The sequence below is a fragment of the Gigantopelta aegis genome, chromosome 8, assembly GCF_016097555.1.
Source record: "Gigantopelta aegis isolate Gae_Host chromosome 8, Gae_host_genome, whole genome shotgun sequence".
Lineage (NCBI taxonomy): Eukaryota > Metazoa > Mollusca > Gastropoda > Neomphalida > Peltospiridae > Gigantopelta > Gigantopelta aegis.
In genome coordinates, this window is record NC_054706.1 from 78,128,957 (window position 1) to 78,148,324 (window position 19,368).

Sequence of the window (19,368 nt, forward strand, 5' to 3'; positions counted from 1 at the left end):
AGTTAACCATGGGTTAGTCGAGTCGGTGAGTACAGCATGAGTTTTAGAGAGAGTTAACCATGGGTTACAGTTGAGTGAGTACATCATGGGTTTTAGAGAGTTAACCATGGGTTTTAGAGAGAGTTAACCATGGGTTACAGTCCAGTCGAGTGAGTACAGCATGGGTTTTAGAGAGAGTTAACCATGGGTTACAGTCGAGTGAGTACAGCATGGGTTTTAGAGAGAGTTAACCATGGGTTACAGTCGAGTCGAGTGAGTACAGCATGGGTTTTAGATAGTTAACCATGGGTTACAGTCGAGTGAGTACAGCATGGGTTTTAGAGAGTTAACCATGGGTTAGTCGAGTCAAGCGAGTACAGCATGGGTTTTAGAGAGTTAACCATGGGTTACAGTCGAGTGAGTACAGCATGGGTTTTATAGAGAGTTAACCATGGGTTACAGTCGAGTGAGAACAGCATGGGTTTTAGAGAGTTAACCATGGGTATAGTCCAGTTGAGTGAGTACAGCATGGGTTTTGGAGAGAGTTAACCATGGGTTACAGTCGAGTGAGTACAGCATGGGTTTTAGAGAGAGTTAACCATGGGTTACAGTCGAGTCGAGCGAGTACAGCATGGGTTTTAGATAGTTAACCATGGGTTACAGTCAAGTGAGTACAGCATGGGTTTTAGAGAGTTAACCATGGGTTACAGTCGAGTCAAGCGAGTACAGCATGGGTTTTAGAGAGAGTTAACCATGGGTTACAGTCGGGTGAGTACAGCATGGGTTTTAGAGAGTTAACCATGGGTTACAGTCGAGTCGAGTGAGTACAGCATGGGTTTTATAGAGAGTTAACCATGGGTTACAGTCGAGTGAGAACAGCATGGGTTTTAGAGAGAGTTAACCATGGGTATAGTCCAGTTGAGTGAGTACAGCATGGGTTTTAGAGAGAGTTAACCATGGGTATAGTCCAGTTGAGTGAGTACAGCATGGGTTTTAGAGAGAGTTAACCATGGGTATAGTCCAGTTGAGTGAGTACAGCATGGGTTTTAGAGAGAGTTAACCATGGGTTAGTTAGCACTGAGATAAAAGCCTTCAGCTGCTGCTGAATCATGGAGTAGGTATTTCCATTGTTAAAACAATTATTTTCATGTCATGGCATTGTTTTGAACATTAATCACACATGTCATCGCCTACTGACTCAGTGATTACCATCTGGTAGGTCAGCTAGTTTACTGAGGAATCAAAATTCAAAGTCATGTTGCATTGTAACACACACAGTGCAGGAGACAGCACACAAAACCAATTACTGGTAATAAGATCGTGTTTTTACTATTATTGTAAACAATAATAATTTATCATATTTTGTTACCATTTTATCATTCAATTAGATACTTAACATACACCACTATGACTATCACAATATATAACTTCACTTTCTCATATCAACCTCGCTAGTTAATTCTATCACCCACTCCCCACTATAACTATCACAATATATAACTCCACTTCCTCTCATCAACCTCACTATTAGTTAATTCTATCGCCCACTTCCCACTATAACTAAACAATATATAACTCCACTTCCTCACATCAACCTCACTATTAGTTAATTCTATCGCCCCCTCCCCACTATAACTATCACAATATATAACTCCACTTCCTCACATCAACCTCACTATTAGTTAATTCTATCGCCCACTCCCCACTATAACTAAACAATATATAACTCCACTTCCTCACATCAACCTCACTATTAGTTAATTCTATCGCCCACTTCCCACTATAACTATTACAATGTATTACTCCATGTTCTAATATCAAGCTTGCTATCACAGTTGTCAATCTATCATTCAAACACAGACCTGTACATTAAAGCAATCAGCAGTTTACTGTGGGTGGGGAAGCAGTATGGTGTTGTCATGTCAGTTATCTGTTAAGTGTCAAAATAAACCATATTGTTAACACCAGATAGCTGAAATTAAAAATGTGCTGAGGTGTCATTAACAACTGTATGGATGGCGGCCCATGGAGCACAGCTGCCACGAGCCGTACACCAAGCCATACACGATATCGGTTATATTACTCTCCGACAATCAATAAATTAGCGGACCATCAGCGCCATATGCATAAGCTACAACAAACAAGTCGTAAATTTATGCACATGTATTGTACTGGCTGTACAGGTGCTCAGTGCTAACACCTAGCACAGGTATAAACACTTTAACCCATTAAAGATTGTTGTCTCAGCTTTACACAAGTGGAGCTATTAACACCTTAAATGCTATCATCACGTCCTTCAAGAATTTAATCCACTGCATTTCAATGAAGAAGGAAATGTATTTAACGACGCACTAAACACATTTTATTTACTGTTATATGACGTCAGACATATGGTTAAGGACCACACAGATATTGAGGGAGGAAACCCGCTGTCGTCACTTCATGAGCTACTCTTTTCGATTAGCTGGAAGGGATCTTTTATATGCACCATCCCATAGACAGGATAGCACATACCACGGCCTTTGATGTACCAGTCATGGTGCACTGGCTGGAGTGAGAAAGTATTTCAATGAATGTAAAAGACAAGTAAAGAAAAGGAAGACTGTTAATTTTAATAACACCTCAGCACATTTTAAACGGGTGTTCATTTGACCATGTATATTTGAGCTCTGATTGAGAGAGAAACAGACACAAGACAAGTGAGAAAGAGAAAGAGAGGCGGAGTGAGAGAGAGAGAGAGGGAAAGTTACCCATAAGTAGCATGTACTTTTTATGCACTACCCATACAGTACAGTACATACAACTGCCTTTGATAGATGTTCAATCAAGTCCATTAAGGGTGTTCGACCCTATGACATACTGCATCTCAGTATGTTTTATAAAGAATATATGTTTTGCTTGTTAGGTATACTTTAAAACAATCCATAACATACCTGATATCTAACAGCCACTCGTACTAACCTCCAACAAGTTATTATACGGTTATGTAATGTGAACTGTGGTAAAATCATTGTTGTTCATTGATGTTGGTATGCACTTATTGAGTCCTACATTGAATACTGGTCTGTATGTCTCACTATGACTATAATTCAAGGGCATAGAATACCAGTCTATATGTCTCACCATAGTGCAAGGGCATAGAATACCAGTCTGTATGTCTCACAATAGTGCAAGGGAATAGAATACCAGTCTGTATGTCTCACCATAGTGCAAGGGCATAGAATACCAGTCTGTATGTCTCACAATAGTGCAAGGGAATAGAATACCAGTCTGAATGTCTCACAATAGTGCAAGGGCATAGAATACCAGTCTTTATGTGTCACCATTGTGCAAGGCCACATAAAACCAGTCTGTATATCTTACTATAGTGCAAGGGCATAGAATACCAGTCCGTATGTGTCACCATTGTGCAAGGGCATAGAATACCAGTTAGTATATCTCACCATAGTGCATGGGCATAGAATACCAGTCTGTATGTGTCACCATTGTGCAAGGGCATAGAATACCAGTTAGTATACCTCACCATAGTGCAAGGGCATAGAATACCAGTCTGTATGTGTCACCATTGTGCAAGGACACAGAAAACCAGTCTGTATGTCTTACTATAGTGCAAGGGCATAGAATACCAGTCTGTATGTGTCACCATTGTGCAAGGGCATAGAATACCAGTCTGTATGTGTCACCATTGTGCAAGGGCATAGAATACCAGTCTGTATGTGTCACCATTGTGCAAGGACACAGAAAACCAGTCTGTATGTCTTACTATAGTGCAAGGGCATAGAATACCAGTCTGTATGTGTCACCATTGTGCAAGGGCATAGAATACCAGTCTGTATGTGTCACCATTGTGCAAGGGCATATAATACCAGTCTGTATGTGTCACCATTGTGCAAGGGCACAGAATACCAGTCTGTATGTCTTACTATAGTGCAAGGGCATAGAATACAAATCTGTATGTGTCACCATTGTACAAGGGCATAGAATACCAGTCTGTATGTGTCACCATTGTGCAAGGACACAGAAAACCAGTCTGTATGTGTCACCATTGTGCAAGGACACAGAAAACCAGTCTGTATGACTTACTATAGTGCAAGGGCATAGAATACCAGTCTGTATGTGTCACCATTGTGCAAGGGCATAGAATACCAGTCTGTATGTGTCACCATTGTGCAAGGGCATAGAATACCAGTCTGTATGTCTCACAATAGTGTAATGGCATAGAATACCAGTTAGTATATCTCACCATAGTGCAAGGGCATAGAATACCAATCTTTATGTTTATTCTTAAATAATATGGAAGGGGGTTTGAGGCTTTCAACAGCTAGCAGTTTTATTTATTTATTATATTCCCTTTGTTGACAGTTTAACTTGATAGCCATGGATAATGTATCAAATACTGTTTGATGAAGGCACATTCATTTTAAAACAAACATTTTTAAAATTAATACAAGAGATATATATAAGATTTATTTTAGAATTTTAAAAACAAAATTTTAGAAGTCTATTACAAGTATTTAAATCTTACATCACTAATGTAATACAATAACAACATCTGTTTACATGCACAGATATCGCATAAAACTCATAAATAACACAGAATTTGAATATGTAAATAACTTGATACATTATTCATCAAACTTAATCAATTCATTTAATTCATTATTCCTATGTAAATCACACTCAGTAGTAAGCTGATTGTACTCATTACAGCTATATTAATTATCAACCCATTAACGGTGATTACACCTATCCCTATATCATACATATCATATGTAAACAACACTAACGGCCTTTCCACACATATACCACACACTTTCCTGCCAACCCCTTGCAGTCAACCTAACACTGATATACAACAACCTACAGTCAACCTAACACCGATATACAACAACCTGCAGTCAACCTAACACCGATATACAACCCCCTACAGTCAACCTAACACTGATATACAACAACCTACAGTCAACCTAACACAAATATAAAACAACCTACAGTCAACCTAACACCGATATAAAACAACCTACAGTCAACCTAACACCGATATACAACAACCTACAGTCAACCTAACACCGATATACAACAACCTACAGTCAACCTAACACCGATATACAACCTACAGTAAACCTAACACCGATATACAACAACCTACAGTCAACCTAACACTGATATACAACAACCTACAGTCAACATAACACCGATATACAACAACCTACAGTCAACCTAACACTGATATACAACAACCTACAGTCAACCTAACACCGATATACAACAACCTACAGTCAACCTAACACCGATATACAACAACCTACAGTCAACCTAACACCGATATACAACCCCCTACAGTCAACCTAACACTGATATACAACAACCTACAGTCAACCTAACACTGATATACAACAACCTACAGTCAACATAACACCGATATACAACAACCTACAGTAAACCTAACACCGATATACAACAACCTACAGTCAACCTAACACTGATATACAACAACCTACAGTCAACATAACACCGATATACAACAACCTACAGTCAACCTAACACCGATATACAACAACCTACAGTCAACCTAACACCGATATACAATAACCTACAGTCAACCTAACACCGATATACAACAACCTGTAGTCAACCTAACACCGATATACAACCCCCTACAGTCAACCTAACACTGATATACAACAACCTAGTTAACCTAACACCGATATATAACAACCTACAGTCAACCAAACACCGATATACAACCTACAGTAAACCTAACACTGATATATAATAACCTACAGTCAACCTAACACTGATATACAACAACCTACAGTCAACCTAACACCGATATACAACCTACAGTAAACCTAACACCGATATACAACAACCTACAGTCAACCTAACACTGATATACAACAACCTACAGTCAACATAACACCGATATACAACAACCTACAGTCAACCTAACACCGATATACAACAACCTACAGTCAACCTAACACCGATATACAATAACCTACAGTCAACCTAACACCGATATACAACAACCTGTAGTCAACCTAACACCGATATACAACCCCCTACAGTCAACCTAACACTGATATGGGTCGTTCTCAGAAAAAGTGGTCCACAAGTGTGACATGGAGGGTTAAAAAAAAACTTTTTACAAAGGGCCCATAAATATATATGATTAAAACCATGGCCTTCCAAGAACATATTTTGAGAGAGAAAATGATAGTTGACCCAGTCACTTTTTTACTAGGGTTCATAGTATGTAGTGACTAGCGCAATATTACGGTTGTTACATGGACACCAAACAGTATATACAAAAGAGCAACACTAATTGTTAAATCATTATTTATTACATCAGCTGTGTTCATTGGCTTATTAAATGGTGTGCATTTAACAATTGCAATAAAATATCTCAATGGACATGATCTAAGTAGCTTAGTTTTGTGTCCAGCGCTTTAGCGCCAGCAACCGATAGACATTTGACATTTCTGCTATCCAATTTTTTAATCCAAGCAGATATATATTTGGGTCCTTTTACAAGCTATACCACTCCTATTTTAACAAAAGATAATCATTGTATTTGTTTGAATATGCTTTTAGCTATAATTAATGAAGTAAATTGTGTTATGGTTGTTACGTGGACACGAAACCACAGTCATTGGAATTAAAAAGCAGACATCAGATATCAGGGGAAAAAATGCTGGCCACGGGAGTTGATGGTAGGTGGTGTGATGCATTCCACATTCTCTGCTGAGACCCAGGCAATGTCCTCACTGACAGGAAAGCTGTAAAATGACCCTCTGTTCCGTAAGAAGGTCACCTGTATGTCCCTGCCATCAATCTGGAGGACCTAAAAAATACATTAAAAATACTACATCAAACAAATTATATAATTCCTTATCTTAAGCAATTCAAAACTCTATTTAAACCAGAGCTACACCCAAATCTGAGCACACTTTTTGAGTAATTTCAGTCAGTTCACCTTTCAATTTTTTATTATTTCCATAATTGTTACGCAAAATCCAATATCACAAATATATGACACAGAATATTTAGTATATTACTTACCATTCCATTATAAAATTTGGCCTGCTGCTTGCTTCCTTCTGTACCAAATTTCACATTCACCCAGCTGCCATACTGAAATCTGAAAGAAAAAAGTAACATAACTTTTATGTTTCGAAGTGTTAGTTTACAATTTGCTTCACATGTAAATCGTCTTTCCAAAAGATCGGATTTATAAATAAATTTGAAATACATAACTTTAAAGATCTTAAATTGTATAGATTTCATAAACGAACCTGGCTGCAGAAGCATCTTGGGGAACTTCACTGGAAGCCTGGTCCTTTTCAATTGTATCAAGAGAAGGAATAGCAGCAGTCGCAAGTTGCACATCATCACCCACTGAAGAACTCAACCGTGAAAACTGAAATAATAAACAAATTTCACAGTGACTCTTAATACGAGTAAAATGCCTGTGTGGTTTAATAATATTAATAGTAATCAACATTTAAACAGAAAGGAATTAATTATAGCTACCAGCAATCAATGTTAAATTGTTTTGAAAAAACAGCATACAACCAAAAATCAATCTACAGACAGTATGGGAAAGAGAAGTGAAAAAGAAGACAACTTTTTTTCAAATTTATATACTTTTCATACCTGTACTTCAGTTACTGCAGATGGACCCGAAGACTGAACATCATCAGCATCAGCAGGTTGAGTAGGCTGCTGGTGGCTATCCGGTCGCAGGACATGGGATGACCAGGGTCCAGCTGTTGCTGTGGAAATGCAGTCCCTATCACCAGTCTGGCATGCTAGGCAACAACAAGTCAGCTCCCTTGTCAGGATTATGTTCTTTTCAACAGACTTAACGGAGTGGAAGGAGCGTGTTCCAGGAACTGTCTTCACATCCCTGTCCATTCGGTCTCTTTTGACATCTCTTTCCCCAACCCAAAAGAAGGAGCGCAAGAAGTGGATGCACCCTTCACTCGGGGGTTGTTTATTGAGGGCTGAATTTGAACAGTAACTGAAGAGGTCTTCAGCTGAAGCTATAATGACACTGCCAGCGGCAACAGCAGAGGCAGCATGGTGCTTGACCACAGCACTCTCCCCATCCGAGGGGCCTTTCCCGTGTCTTGATCCAAAGAAGTGGCGCTCTAGAGTGGCATCAAGGTCAACCACGGCTCTGGAGATGTCGGAGAATGGGCCTCGACTCTTGTACTGTGAACCACAGCCATCTGTCCACTGAACGATGTGACCGACGGTCAGGCCTCGTTTCTCCCTGAGGTGTTGTAGGGCTTTAATTGTGAAGCACTGGACGGCATGGTAGTCATGTTTTTTATCACTGCTGATAAAGACCAGGGACTCGGTTGTTGTATCTTGGCAGACTGGACATCTGTAGTATGTAACGGTAGGGTGCACTGTCACGAGCTCATGGTGCCAGTGGGCCGCCTGCACTTCCTGTTGATACATGCAGGTAAAATTTTCCGCGAAGTCCATTACCATGCAGATGGTGTCAGCTGGAAATGGAACTACATCTTTAATTTGCTTGAATTGGAGATGCTGCCAATCTGCTCGAAAGAGGTGTCCAGACAGGAAGGCAACCTCAGTTTTCAATTCTTCCATGAGATCAGTAACCATTCCCCTCTTGGTGACTAGGACTTTCCGGTTAACCTGCTTTCCATTTGTGGTCACAATTTTGTTCTCCCACCGGTGCCAACTCAGCTCCATAACATGCTGCAGAAGAGGACGGGTGTGTTCATCAAGTAGATGGACACCGCACAGGTTGCAGACACGATATGCACAATTCTTGTTTGTGGCGCTACACGATGAAATCCTCACTGCATCCCTCTCATGCTTTATGTTACAGGTGTATACCTTCTGTGCTGCAACAACCTTGTTCAGCGTCAACAGTTTCAATCCCACATTGGTGCAGTATTCACACAGGCACTGTCTTAAACGTGCCTGTGCCATTAACTTCACGTTTGATGGTCGACACTTTGCAAATGTAGAAAAACTGACGCTAAGTCCCGTTTCTTCAAAGCGCTTGTGAAGATCGCGGAGAGGTTGTGTTAAGAGCAATGTGCTCTTCCCAGTCTTTTTACTGACACGTTTTTGGTCAGGCAGTTGTGTAGCTTCCTGCTGAAGAAACTCAGCAGCTTTCTTCTCTGCTTCTTTCTTAATTCCCATAGGCTTGTGCTTAGGCTTTTCATGTCTTTGCAAGGTTTTTCTGTTTATGCCGAGCAGAGAACTCCTCATTCTGTAAGAGCCACCCCCCTTGCATACACTGAGAAGAACACGGCGAGTCAAACGATTACCAGAAAGGTTTTTTGCAACGTAAACGATGCACAGCTTGAGGAACAGACGTCCCATATGCTGCTCTTTATGTTGTTTCTCCCCTGAAGTAAGTTCAGTTTCTTAAACAGTTGTTGCTTTCTTGGCGAAGATTGACTCACTAGTGCTGTTACAGTCGACACAAACTTTCGTGGACTTTTAGATAGGGCACATCTAGCTCTCTGCAAGGCTTTGCGCTGAGCAACCGGTGTGCGACTTTCAATCAATTCGGTATCCATCTGACCGTTATCCGTTTCACTTGGAATGGACGCTGAAATTTTCATCCGTTCAGACTCCTTTTTCTGCTTGTAGAATTCCCTCCTAGCCTCTTTCTTTCGTCTCTTTTGCTGTGGGGTCATTTCTTCTCTCTGCTTCTTCTTTTGTATTCGCCACTTCTCTCTTTGCTGATTGTCGGCAGCAATGTCCTGTCGGGTCGTCACCTTTTTAGTATTTTCCTTTTGTTTCTCCTCCTTTCGATACTTCTGCACTCTTTCTCTGGAAAGAATTTTTTCTTTTGCCTTGTGCTCCTCTGACCTAGTTTCTCGAAATTTCTTGCATTTTTTCCTGTTTTTATCCAAGTAATCTTGGTATTTTTCTGGATTTTGGTTTTTCATTTTCTCTCTCCATGCTTTGACTCTCTCTGCATTTGTCTCCTGCATATTGGAGGGGGAGGTAGGAGTTGTAGTGGGACTCTGGAGCCTGCAGCTGTATTTCCTTGCATATTAGGCGGGTGGATTTGCGTGAAGATGTCATCTATTTAATTTAAAAAAACAAAACAATATTAACAACACCCTAGCACAAAAATACATCGGGAAATGGGTGTCAAACAAAAGGTATTAATTAAACTGTTTTAAAGACATATTTTATTTAACGACGCACTCAACACATTTTATTTACGGTTATATGGCGTCAGACATATGGTTAAGGACCACACAGATATTGAGAGAGGAAACCCGCTGTCGCCACTTCATGGGCTACTCTTTTCGATTAGCAGCAAGGGATCTTTCATATGCACCATCCCACAAACAGGACAGTACATACCACGGCCTTTGATATACCAGTCGTGATGCACTGACTGGAACGAGAAATAGCCCAATGGGCCTACCGACGGGGATCGATCTCACACCGACCGCGTATTGAGCGAACACTTTACCACTGGGCTACGTTCTGCCCTTAAACTGTTTTAAAGGCTAAATCAAACAGCACATAGCAATGAATAATAATAATAATAATATACAACACCAGTATAATTGTGACTTTTCTACTTACACAATCAGTCAAGTTGCTTTCCATGACAAAATACTGAAGTTTTATTTATAAAAAATAAAAATAAAGGAAAAAAAGGAAAAAAAAAGGAAAAAAAAAGGAAAAAAAAAAAAAGAAAGTTTAGCATAAAAATCAATAAGCATGAATTACTTATTATTTGTTCAATCATATCAAACTTTTGACTCGCGTAAACCAACTAGAAATAGCATCGGTACACATTATAAGCTTTATGTGTACGGTCGCTTCACAGACACGGGCGAATGTTGTGTCCAGTAACGAACGTATATTTGGTCTACCGCACACGTTCGTGTCCTGTATCGACCATTACAACTATTGGCTTTGTTTGCTAAACTTACGAGATTACCGTTTTAATTTTGTATATTAATATCTTATAATGATAAAAAATACATCCACTGTGACAAAGACCTACCCTACCTTTTTTTTAAACTTGATCGAACCCATTTTTTTAAATAAAGCCGACAATTGTGTAAAATTTACTATAAGAAACAAAGCTAACTCGTTCACAAAACCTGCTAAAATTTCGATATACAATTATTATTATTTTTTTTATCTCAACGACACACGTCAAAAGTAATAACATCTGAACATTAAACAAAATCTAAATACGAAAGAAAATAATATATCAATGATAATCTTACCTTTCCGTGAGATAATTCTTGATCACGTACGGTCGTTACATGGAAATTTTCTTGAAGACACCAAACATATCACGTGGGTTTATACTAAAAAAAAATATTTTTCCCGCCAAAACGTTTACTTCTTTCCAAACCGCTAACCACGCGCGTATGAATACACTTGTAAACTAGTGCCAGATACTTTTACTTTAAAATGTATCGATTATTTCTTATGCATGGTCGTTTCATGCAAAAATGGACACCATACTCGACCCTAAAACTTAACGATTATTTACCGTATCATTAATTTCGCAATGATGGCCAAAAATAGGACATTCGTGTTCTGCCATGGTCATTTCCGACATAGGTGTGAAAAAATAGTTCCCAGTAAATGTGTTTACTGTAAAATGCGAGTTTTAATGTTTTCGTTCGAGGTGGACACGACGAGTAACGACCGTTACAACAAATTTATTGTATTCTAGTTAAATAAATATAGATAAATCAAGCAAAATGTGTGCTAAGAGTAGTACGAATACTTCTTCCAAAGGTTTCTGTGTTGTATTTAAACCAAACCCATTGTGTTTAGTCGATGTAATTGCATCGTGTTCAACAGACCGGTCAGCATGTCACAAATCGGCCATGTTTTTTATACATCATTTTACCATAATTCTTCAGTTTACAAAGAAACAAGACCACACAAGTTGTTGATTTTGTTTATCCTGTCTCTTTATTATACCATCATCATGACACAATTGCAAGTTGACCAATAGCATGAAATAAAAAAATATTACGATCTTTCAAAACGACCAAGCCATAACGAACCACCTTTTCTGAGAACAACCCATATACAACAACCTAGTTAACCTAACACCGATATATAACAACCTACAGTCAACCAAACACCGATATACAACCTACAGTAAACCTAACACTGATATATAATAACCTACAGTCAACCTAACACTGATATACAACAACCTACAGTCAACCTAAAACCGATATACAACCCCCTACAGTCAACCTAACACTGATATACAACAACCTAGTTAAACTAACACTGATATACAACAACCTAGTTAACCTAACACCGATATACAACAACCTACAGTCAACCGAACACCGATATACAACCTACAGTCAACCTAACACTGATATATAATACCCTACAGTCAACCTAACACCGATATACAACAACCTACAGTCAACCTAACACCGATATACAACAGACTGTGATCTACAGCAACAGATGACACTAACAAACAATTTTGTATCATGTCTGTTACCGACTAACTTTGATTACACCAACAACCCACACACACATAAACACCTACATACACACACCCACTAACACTACCCACAACCCTAACACACCTAAACCTAAAAACAAATTTAAAAACACACACACACACCTTACCTATACACACAAGAGTAAGTTGTATATATATTGAGTTTTAAAAAAAAAGGAAGGAAAAACCAGATAAGTAACCTGAGTATGGCCAGTTCGATGGCCCCAGCTAAGCTGGTCGCTTCAGACGGTGTTTCCATGCAAACCGTGATGCCACTCAACCGCTCTCATCAGGTGGAGATCCCAGGCTTCGCAGGGTACGTATCTCCGGTGGTCACACGAACAGCAACAAGGCAAGGAAGACAACAACAAGACTGATGATGAAAAGACAAAGCCATGTGAAAGAAGCGGCCACATTTAGTGGTGGCCCATTTATCACATATGCTGTGCATGCCAACCTCCCGCACTATCTCCTCCTCCTCCTCACTGCCAGTACACTCTCCTCCAGTGTTTGTTGTTCAGAGCCAGTATATTTTCCACTCTTTCTAACGGCTGTCGTTGTTTAGCCTCTGTTTGGCCTGTAGAGCTGTAAGCTGGTTGCCTGTGTGTGTGTGTCTCTCTCTCACTCTCTCTCTGTGTTCAAATGGCTGACTGGCTGGCGGTTAGTTAGAACACCAGGTTGTTAGTTGACAGTCAGCTGATAGCTCGTGTCCTAGACCCTTCCACCAGGCAAGTTAATGATTCAGGTAATACAGCCCACATGGTATGGAGGGTGCTTGATACGGCCAATCAGAGGCCAATTGCATTATTTGTGTCTGTCGCCTTTCTCTTTAGCCGCTGACGTCACACAGGCTTAAAGGCAAGACCAGGAAACTCACACACATGCCACAAGTCAACTACTGGTAATAACACGTATAGTTTACACTGCCAATACATTCATTTTGTATCTGTTTTGACTTGGTGTTGCTTGTTGTTAACAAGAGTCAAAATAAACTATATATTACACACCATAGTTTACAATGTGCTGAGGTGCCAGCAAGCAAATATTCCATTACTAACCTTTTACTATTTGTCAATAAATTCAACACCACACATCCACTGTTGAAAACATGTCTAATTAACATCAATATTCGACAAGTCAACTACTCGTAATAATATGTCTCAGTTACATCTCCTGTACATGCAGTTTGTATTTGTACTGACTTGTTGGTTATCTGGCAAGTGTCAAAATAACCCTATACCTATCTGACACACACCAGATAAACCGAGTTAAAAATGTGCAGAGGTGTCAATAAGCAAAATTTTCTTTAATACTAGCCTTTTTATTATTTATCAATAAATTCAACATTTACATCAACTGCTCAAAATATGTCTAATTTACATCAATATGCCACAAGTCACCTACTAATGATATTTACATCTTCATAACATTCAATTTGTATCACATTTGTATTGACTTGGCCGTGATCTGTCAAGTGTCAAAGTAAACTGTATTGTTGAACACCAGATAGCTAAAATTCAAAATGTGCTGAGGTGTCATTAAACAAATATTCCTTTACCAGCCTTTTATTAATTATCAATACATTCAAGATTACATAATGACTGCTCAAAGGTCTAATTTACATCAATACAGCCAATTTAATTCAACATACAATAAACACACCCAACAGCAATGGCTAAAAATGTGCTGAGACATCATAAAATATATTTTTCTTTCATTTCTATTTTATTAATAAATTCACTTGTCTAAAAAATATATCATTTTAGTAGTTAATAGTCATATTTATTATGTTTTGCTTTAAAATTGTCATCTTTTCTTAAACAATAATCTTTCTATTTTTTCCAAAAAAAATTCTAATGAAATTGAGTTGCCATGATAATTCTTAGCCATAAGGAAATCAATTTGTTGTGTTGACTGGTGAATTAGCTGGTAACGTTAGTAGGTGTGTGATGTATGCTGCCATTAATCACCTACTGGGTCCAGTCATTGGCAATGTATTTATGGGCAACAAATGAACAAAACAAACCCTAAATGAACTGCACAGATAACGGCTGAAAGGTCATTAGGTGTCAACTGTGATGAGTCTCAGAGAAGACACAAACTACTACAACACCCACCCACCCACACCAGCATTGAGACTGCCAATGGCATACAAGTATTGTTATACACATGTTACAATGAATGTAGCATTGAGACTGCCTGTGGCATACAAGTATTATTATACACATGTTATAATGAATGTATCACATATGGTAAATATAGGGTTTTGCCCTAAAATGTCATTTTTAATGCTTCCATGGTGACCTGTTAAGACAGGTTTGACTGTCTACTGGCATAAGACTGAACATTGTCATGTCATGTCATGACCAGTAAACTCGCTCCCAGTTAAAAAACCCCAAAAAAACCTAACCCTGTCGGCATTATTACATAATACATTATTAAATACTTTTCAAGAAAACAATATCGAACTTGCTGCAGAGTTATTGATCTGTGCCTATTGATCTCATGGCGTCCATTTACAAACTTGTCCTACTATATATAGCAATATTTATTTAGAACATGGCATCTTGAGGAAATCAGTTGTTTTGAAATGGTCAAATTGGTAAAGGTCAAATTGTACTGTTGATAATTTTGGAGACAGTAAGTGGTATCTAAACAGTGTGGTATCTAAACTGATCAACAACAGAAACAAAATGACCTTTTAAAATAAGTTGTTGCTTAACAGAGGTCAATATGTATTTTTATTACATTTGCATACACACTCAAACCTGAACTAGCAGCCACCTGTATTAAGCAGCCACCTGTGCTAAAAGGCCACATTTTTATTATCACATATCATCTAATGTAGTATAATTTTTTTTAATAATGTGACCTGTAGTAAGCAACCACTGGTCTTAAAAGGCAACTCTTTATACCAACTTTTAATGGCTGCTTACCACAGGTTTCACTTTATTGTTTTAAATATATTTTATTGTGAAATACGGTTAAACCCTTCTAAACCGGACACCCAAAAACAAACTAAAAAAGTCTGGTTATAAGAGGTATCCGTTTTAAAGAGGGTCCAGTTTTAAGGTACTTCGCTGTACACATTTTCCAATGATTACTGTAAAATGTATAATTTATGTAGTAAAATTGTTGTCTTTTGTTGATAGCTGTCAGTAGTGTTCAGAATGACCCAGGGTCAATGAAAGGTCACACAGAGGTTATGCTCAGGTGCTTGGCAGGATAATAAGAAAGGTGGTCTATCAAGACAGGTGTCTGCTAAGCACAGGTGTATTTATTTGGAAGAAAGGAAAGGAATGTTTGCTTACTATCGACCAATCAATCAATCAATCAATCCATCAATCAATCAAATAAGTATTAGTATGCAAGAACAATTTATATTCATTATGCAAAACCAAAATCCAGCCTGTGCAAGTTTGTTCATGATTGTACATTAGTCCTTATTTAGTCACAATAGTATGAGGTTTGTGTGTGTCTTGTTTGTACGTGTATGTAACATGTTTTGCATCCAGTTCCATATGTGGAAAGTTTTATATGCAATAAAGTTTTTAATCTTTCATCTCATCAAATGACACCAATATCAGGGACAGTGGAGAGTTCATTACGCAAGCACTGAGATTAAACAAAGACAAACAGAACAGAAACAAGTAAAAGTCAATTACAGCATGATACAAGTGTTAGAAAAGTGTTACAACTGGCTGGCAGCCAAGAACATGTATGTAGATATATAAATATACAAAGTGTGTAAGTGGGTCAGAGAGTGAATGTGTAGGTGATAGCTCACACTCACTCACTCACACACTCACTGGGTTTTTTGACTGAGGTCAAAGGAGAAGACTCGGAAGACTGGGTGTGACACCGTCTATTAGATAACAATCACACACACACACACATACAAACCAGCTACACACACACGAACCAGCTACACACACTTGGCAGGTGATCAAAAACAAACTATTTACATTAGAAACAATAAACATTTTACAGGTAACACCATAAACAGGTTGTTACCAGTCACTCGACAAACATGCTTCCATAAGTATCAACATGCTTCCATAAAAATCAACAAACATTGCTTCTATAATGTATGTATATGTTGCTATGTTGCTCATTTCCATAGATGTAGTGAAGTAATGTTTAACAATACCCCAGCACAACAAATATATTGGCTTTGATTAAAGTTAAATGTGTGAAAAAATATATCTGAATGTGTAAAAAAAAAATATCTGAATGTTTCACAATAAACAGTCTTGTTGCCATTTTAATTGTTAATGCTTCATAATTAGGGATGGGTGTTATGAAAATGCTGTTATGATTTGGGCATCCTGTGTCATGTTAAGTAAAGATTGATTCTAGACTAACCATGACTCAGCCAAGTGCTTATCAGGATATGTTATCAATAAATATACAAATATTAATAATTACAATAGACTGTATTACACAAACAGTATCATATCATGTAGTTAAACTCTTTTTTAACAACCCCACTAGAGCTAATTGAATAAATTACAATAGACTGTACTATACAATCCGTATCATATATCACAATAAACATATTGATATTAATAAATTACAAAAGACTGTACTATACAATCCGTATCATATATTACAATAAACATATTGATATTAATAAATTACAAAAGACTGTACTATACAATCCATATCATATATTATAATAAATATATTGATATTAATAAATTACAAAAGACTGTACTATACAATCCATATCATATATTATAATAAACATATTGATATTAAAGAAGTCCAATAATTTGTTTGAGTTAGTACAGACATAGGAATGGAAAAGAACGTTGATCACACAACACCTCAGCACATAGACAGACACGGACGAATCTAGGGCGATGATTTGTGACTCAAAAGTGCAAAAGTTGACGACAAGAAGACCGTGCCCAGTTGCACAGGAGATCAATGGAGCGGCTGAGTGCAAACCACCAGCCTCACGTGTCGGCCCGCGGTACCACAAAACATGGCCATGTTGACTCCTCTGACAGCAAGTTAGAGCATTTTTAAATATTTGCCAGGAAGACGCGCCAAGTCTGCACTCGGACAAGAGTTCCTCAAACAGGCAGCTCCCCCTGGTGGCCCGTCGAACGGTGCGGGAAAGCTTCGACTCCGATTCAGTGTCTTTTCAAACAAACAACGACGGGCTATTAATAAAAATAGTTTAAAAGTTTCATTGGAACATTAATTTGGCTGGGACTAGGAGAATCAGGAAATGGTTTGTGTGGTTTTGGGGGTTTTGTAAGTTGAACGTTTCAGAAAAAATTCACCTGATGATGACTTGTGGCTGATAAACCAGTGGAGAAACTGTTTCATCTTATTAACAGAACTGTTTGACACCCCAGCACATTGTTTAATCAGCAGCTACCAGATCTCACCTCTATTATTATGTCAAGCACTAACTGTGCAAGGGAGGTAACTCACTGTAAACAGGTAGAAATATTTTACAGATATTTTGCCCCAGTTACGAATGAATTAACAAATGAATGATGAATGCATGAATGAAAGAGCAAAGAATTGTTTTATGTTTGCCTAGCCCCAAAATACAGCCACTGGGTATCAACCAACGGTAAGTATTAGAAGAGCAACAGCAATATATAACAAAATAACAGACAGTAACAAAACATTTTAAAGAGCCGGGCGAGAGATAACGTTTGTTAAGTTTGGATTAAAAACAAAGTGTCTCTTCAAAAGATTGCACTACATTTTTTTTATACAAGTAATGTGTATTTTCTCTTCATCTTTGTTTTACTTTTAGATTAACTGAACCTAAAAGAAGCCTTGATGTTGACATTAAAAAACACATTGTTAAGTAAAACAAATTTGTCGTTTAAAAAGACTTCAACTCTGTGTTACATATCAGCAATAGAAATAACAAAGTTTCACTAGGCCACCGGACAAGTACATCTAGACATCTACCTGTCTGTCAATATTTTCACTAGTCCACCGGACAAGTACATCTAGACATCTACCTGTCTGTCAATATTTTCACGTGTCCAAATAAATGGTTTGTTTCATTAAGTGCAAGGACAATGTGTTTTACTGCTCAAAATGAAACTGCATTGAAAATGTTTTACTTGTCCATAGCACAACCACTGAGTAAAAATTGTTTGTCCAAGCACATTTTCATTTGTCAGGACAAACGGACAAGTGATTATTTCAACTACTACATATAGTATGTGAAACCTAACTGTAACAGTTAAAATTTGCTTTGTCTAATGACACCACTAGAGCACATTGATTTATTAATCATTGGCTATTGGTTGTTAAACATTTGGCAATCCTGACATAGGCTTTGAGAAAAACCCTTAGATTTTATATTAGCAGCAAGGGATCTTTTAATGAACTTTCCCAGAGAGAGGACAGGACATACCACAGCCTTTGTTTACAAATCATAGGGTACTGGCTAGAACAGAAAAAACAATCTCAGAGAATAGTTCCACTAAGGAGTTTTGATCCTACGATGCACACACCTCAGGCAAGCACTCTACCAACTGAGCCAGACCTCACTCCTAACAGTAACAGCTGGTGACTAATAAACATAAACAGGGATATATACTTGAACAAATGTTAACTTTCAAAAGTGCTGCTATTAAAATCGTTAAGTAAGAAAGCAAACAAAGTGAGATTAAAATCGGTCACTGGCATAGCCACACTGACAAGTTTATTAGTGCGAGGTATGCAGCTCCCAAAGGGCCCCATACCAAGGCAAGCTGGTGCAGAAAGGATTACATAATCGTTTTATGGGTCAGCTCACCTCACTTTGTTCCAGGCACAGTGGGAGAGAGCAATACCAGTCAGGGTTAAACTCCACAATAAGCCAATCAGTTTACAGGTCGGCTTTT

The 19,368-nt window shown here is 38.1% G+C and overlaps 2 protein-coding genes across 7 annotated transcripts in view; both read right to left on the reverse strand.

The window, feature by feature from the left end:
- LOC121379375 (zinc finger MIZ domain-containing protein 1-like) overlaps positions 1 to 19,368 on the reverse strand; it is a 241,183-nt gene that overhangs the window by 32,658 nt on the left and 189,157 nt on the right. The window contains exon 1 of one of the 6 annotated variants that reach the window (XM_041507964.1): positions 12,700 to 13,494. The exons of the other annotated variants lie outside the window; for them this stretch is intronic. Coding sequence (XP_041363898.1) covers positions 12,700 to 12,758 — 59 coding nt within the window. The 5' untranslated portion in view covers positions 12,759 to 13,494. Of the gene's footprint in view, positions 1 to 12,699; positions 13,495 to 19,368 lie in introns of those variants that run through there. 6 annotated transcript variants of the gene reach the window in all.
- Positions 6,125 to 9,302, reverse strand: LOC121379376. Its single transcript, XM_041507966.1, has 4 exons — positions 7,639 to 9,302; positions 7,278 to 7,402; positions 7,045 to 7,123; positions 6,125 to 6,826 (listed from the first exon to the last, which is right to left on the reverse strand). Exons 1-4 carry the CDS (start codon positions 9,235 to 9,237, stop codon positions 6,662 to 6,664), a joined length of 1,968 nt encoding a protein of 655 aa, XP_041363900.1. The 5' UTR covers positions 9,238 to 9,302; the 3' UTR covers positions 6,125 to 6,661.

Excerpts from the sequence above, each read along its gene's own strand:
- LOC121379376 (XM_041507966.1), bottom strand. The coding sequence starts at position 9,237 with ATGAGGAGTTCTCTGCTCGGCATAAACAGAAAAACCTTGCAAAGACAT. Across the intron at positions 7,403-7,638 it reads CTGCAGTAACTGAAGTACAG|TTTTCACGGTTGAGTTCTTC; the intron begins GTATGAAAAGTA and ends TTATTATTTCAG. Across the intron at positions 7,124-7,277 it reads CAAGATGCTTCTGCAGCCAG|ATTTCAGTATGGCAGCTGGG; the intron begins GTTCGTTTATGA and ends TTTTTCTTTCAG.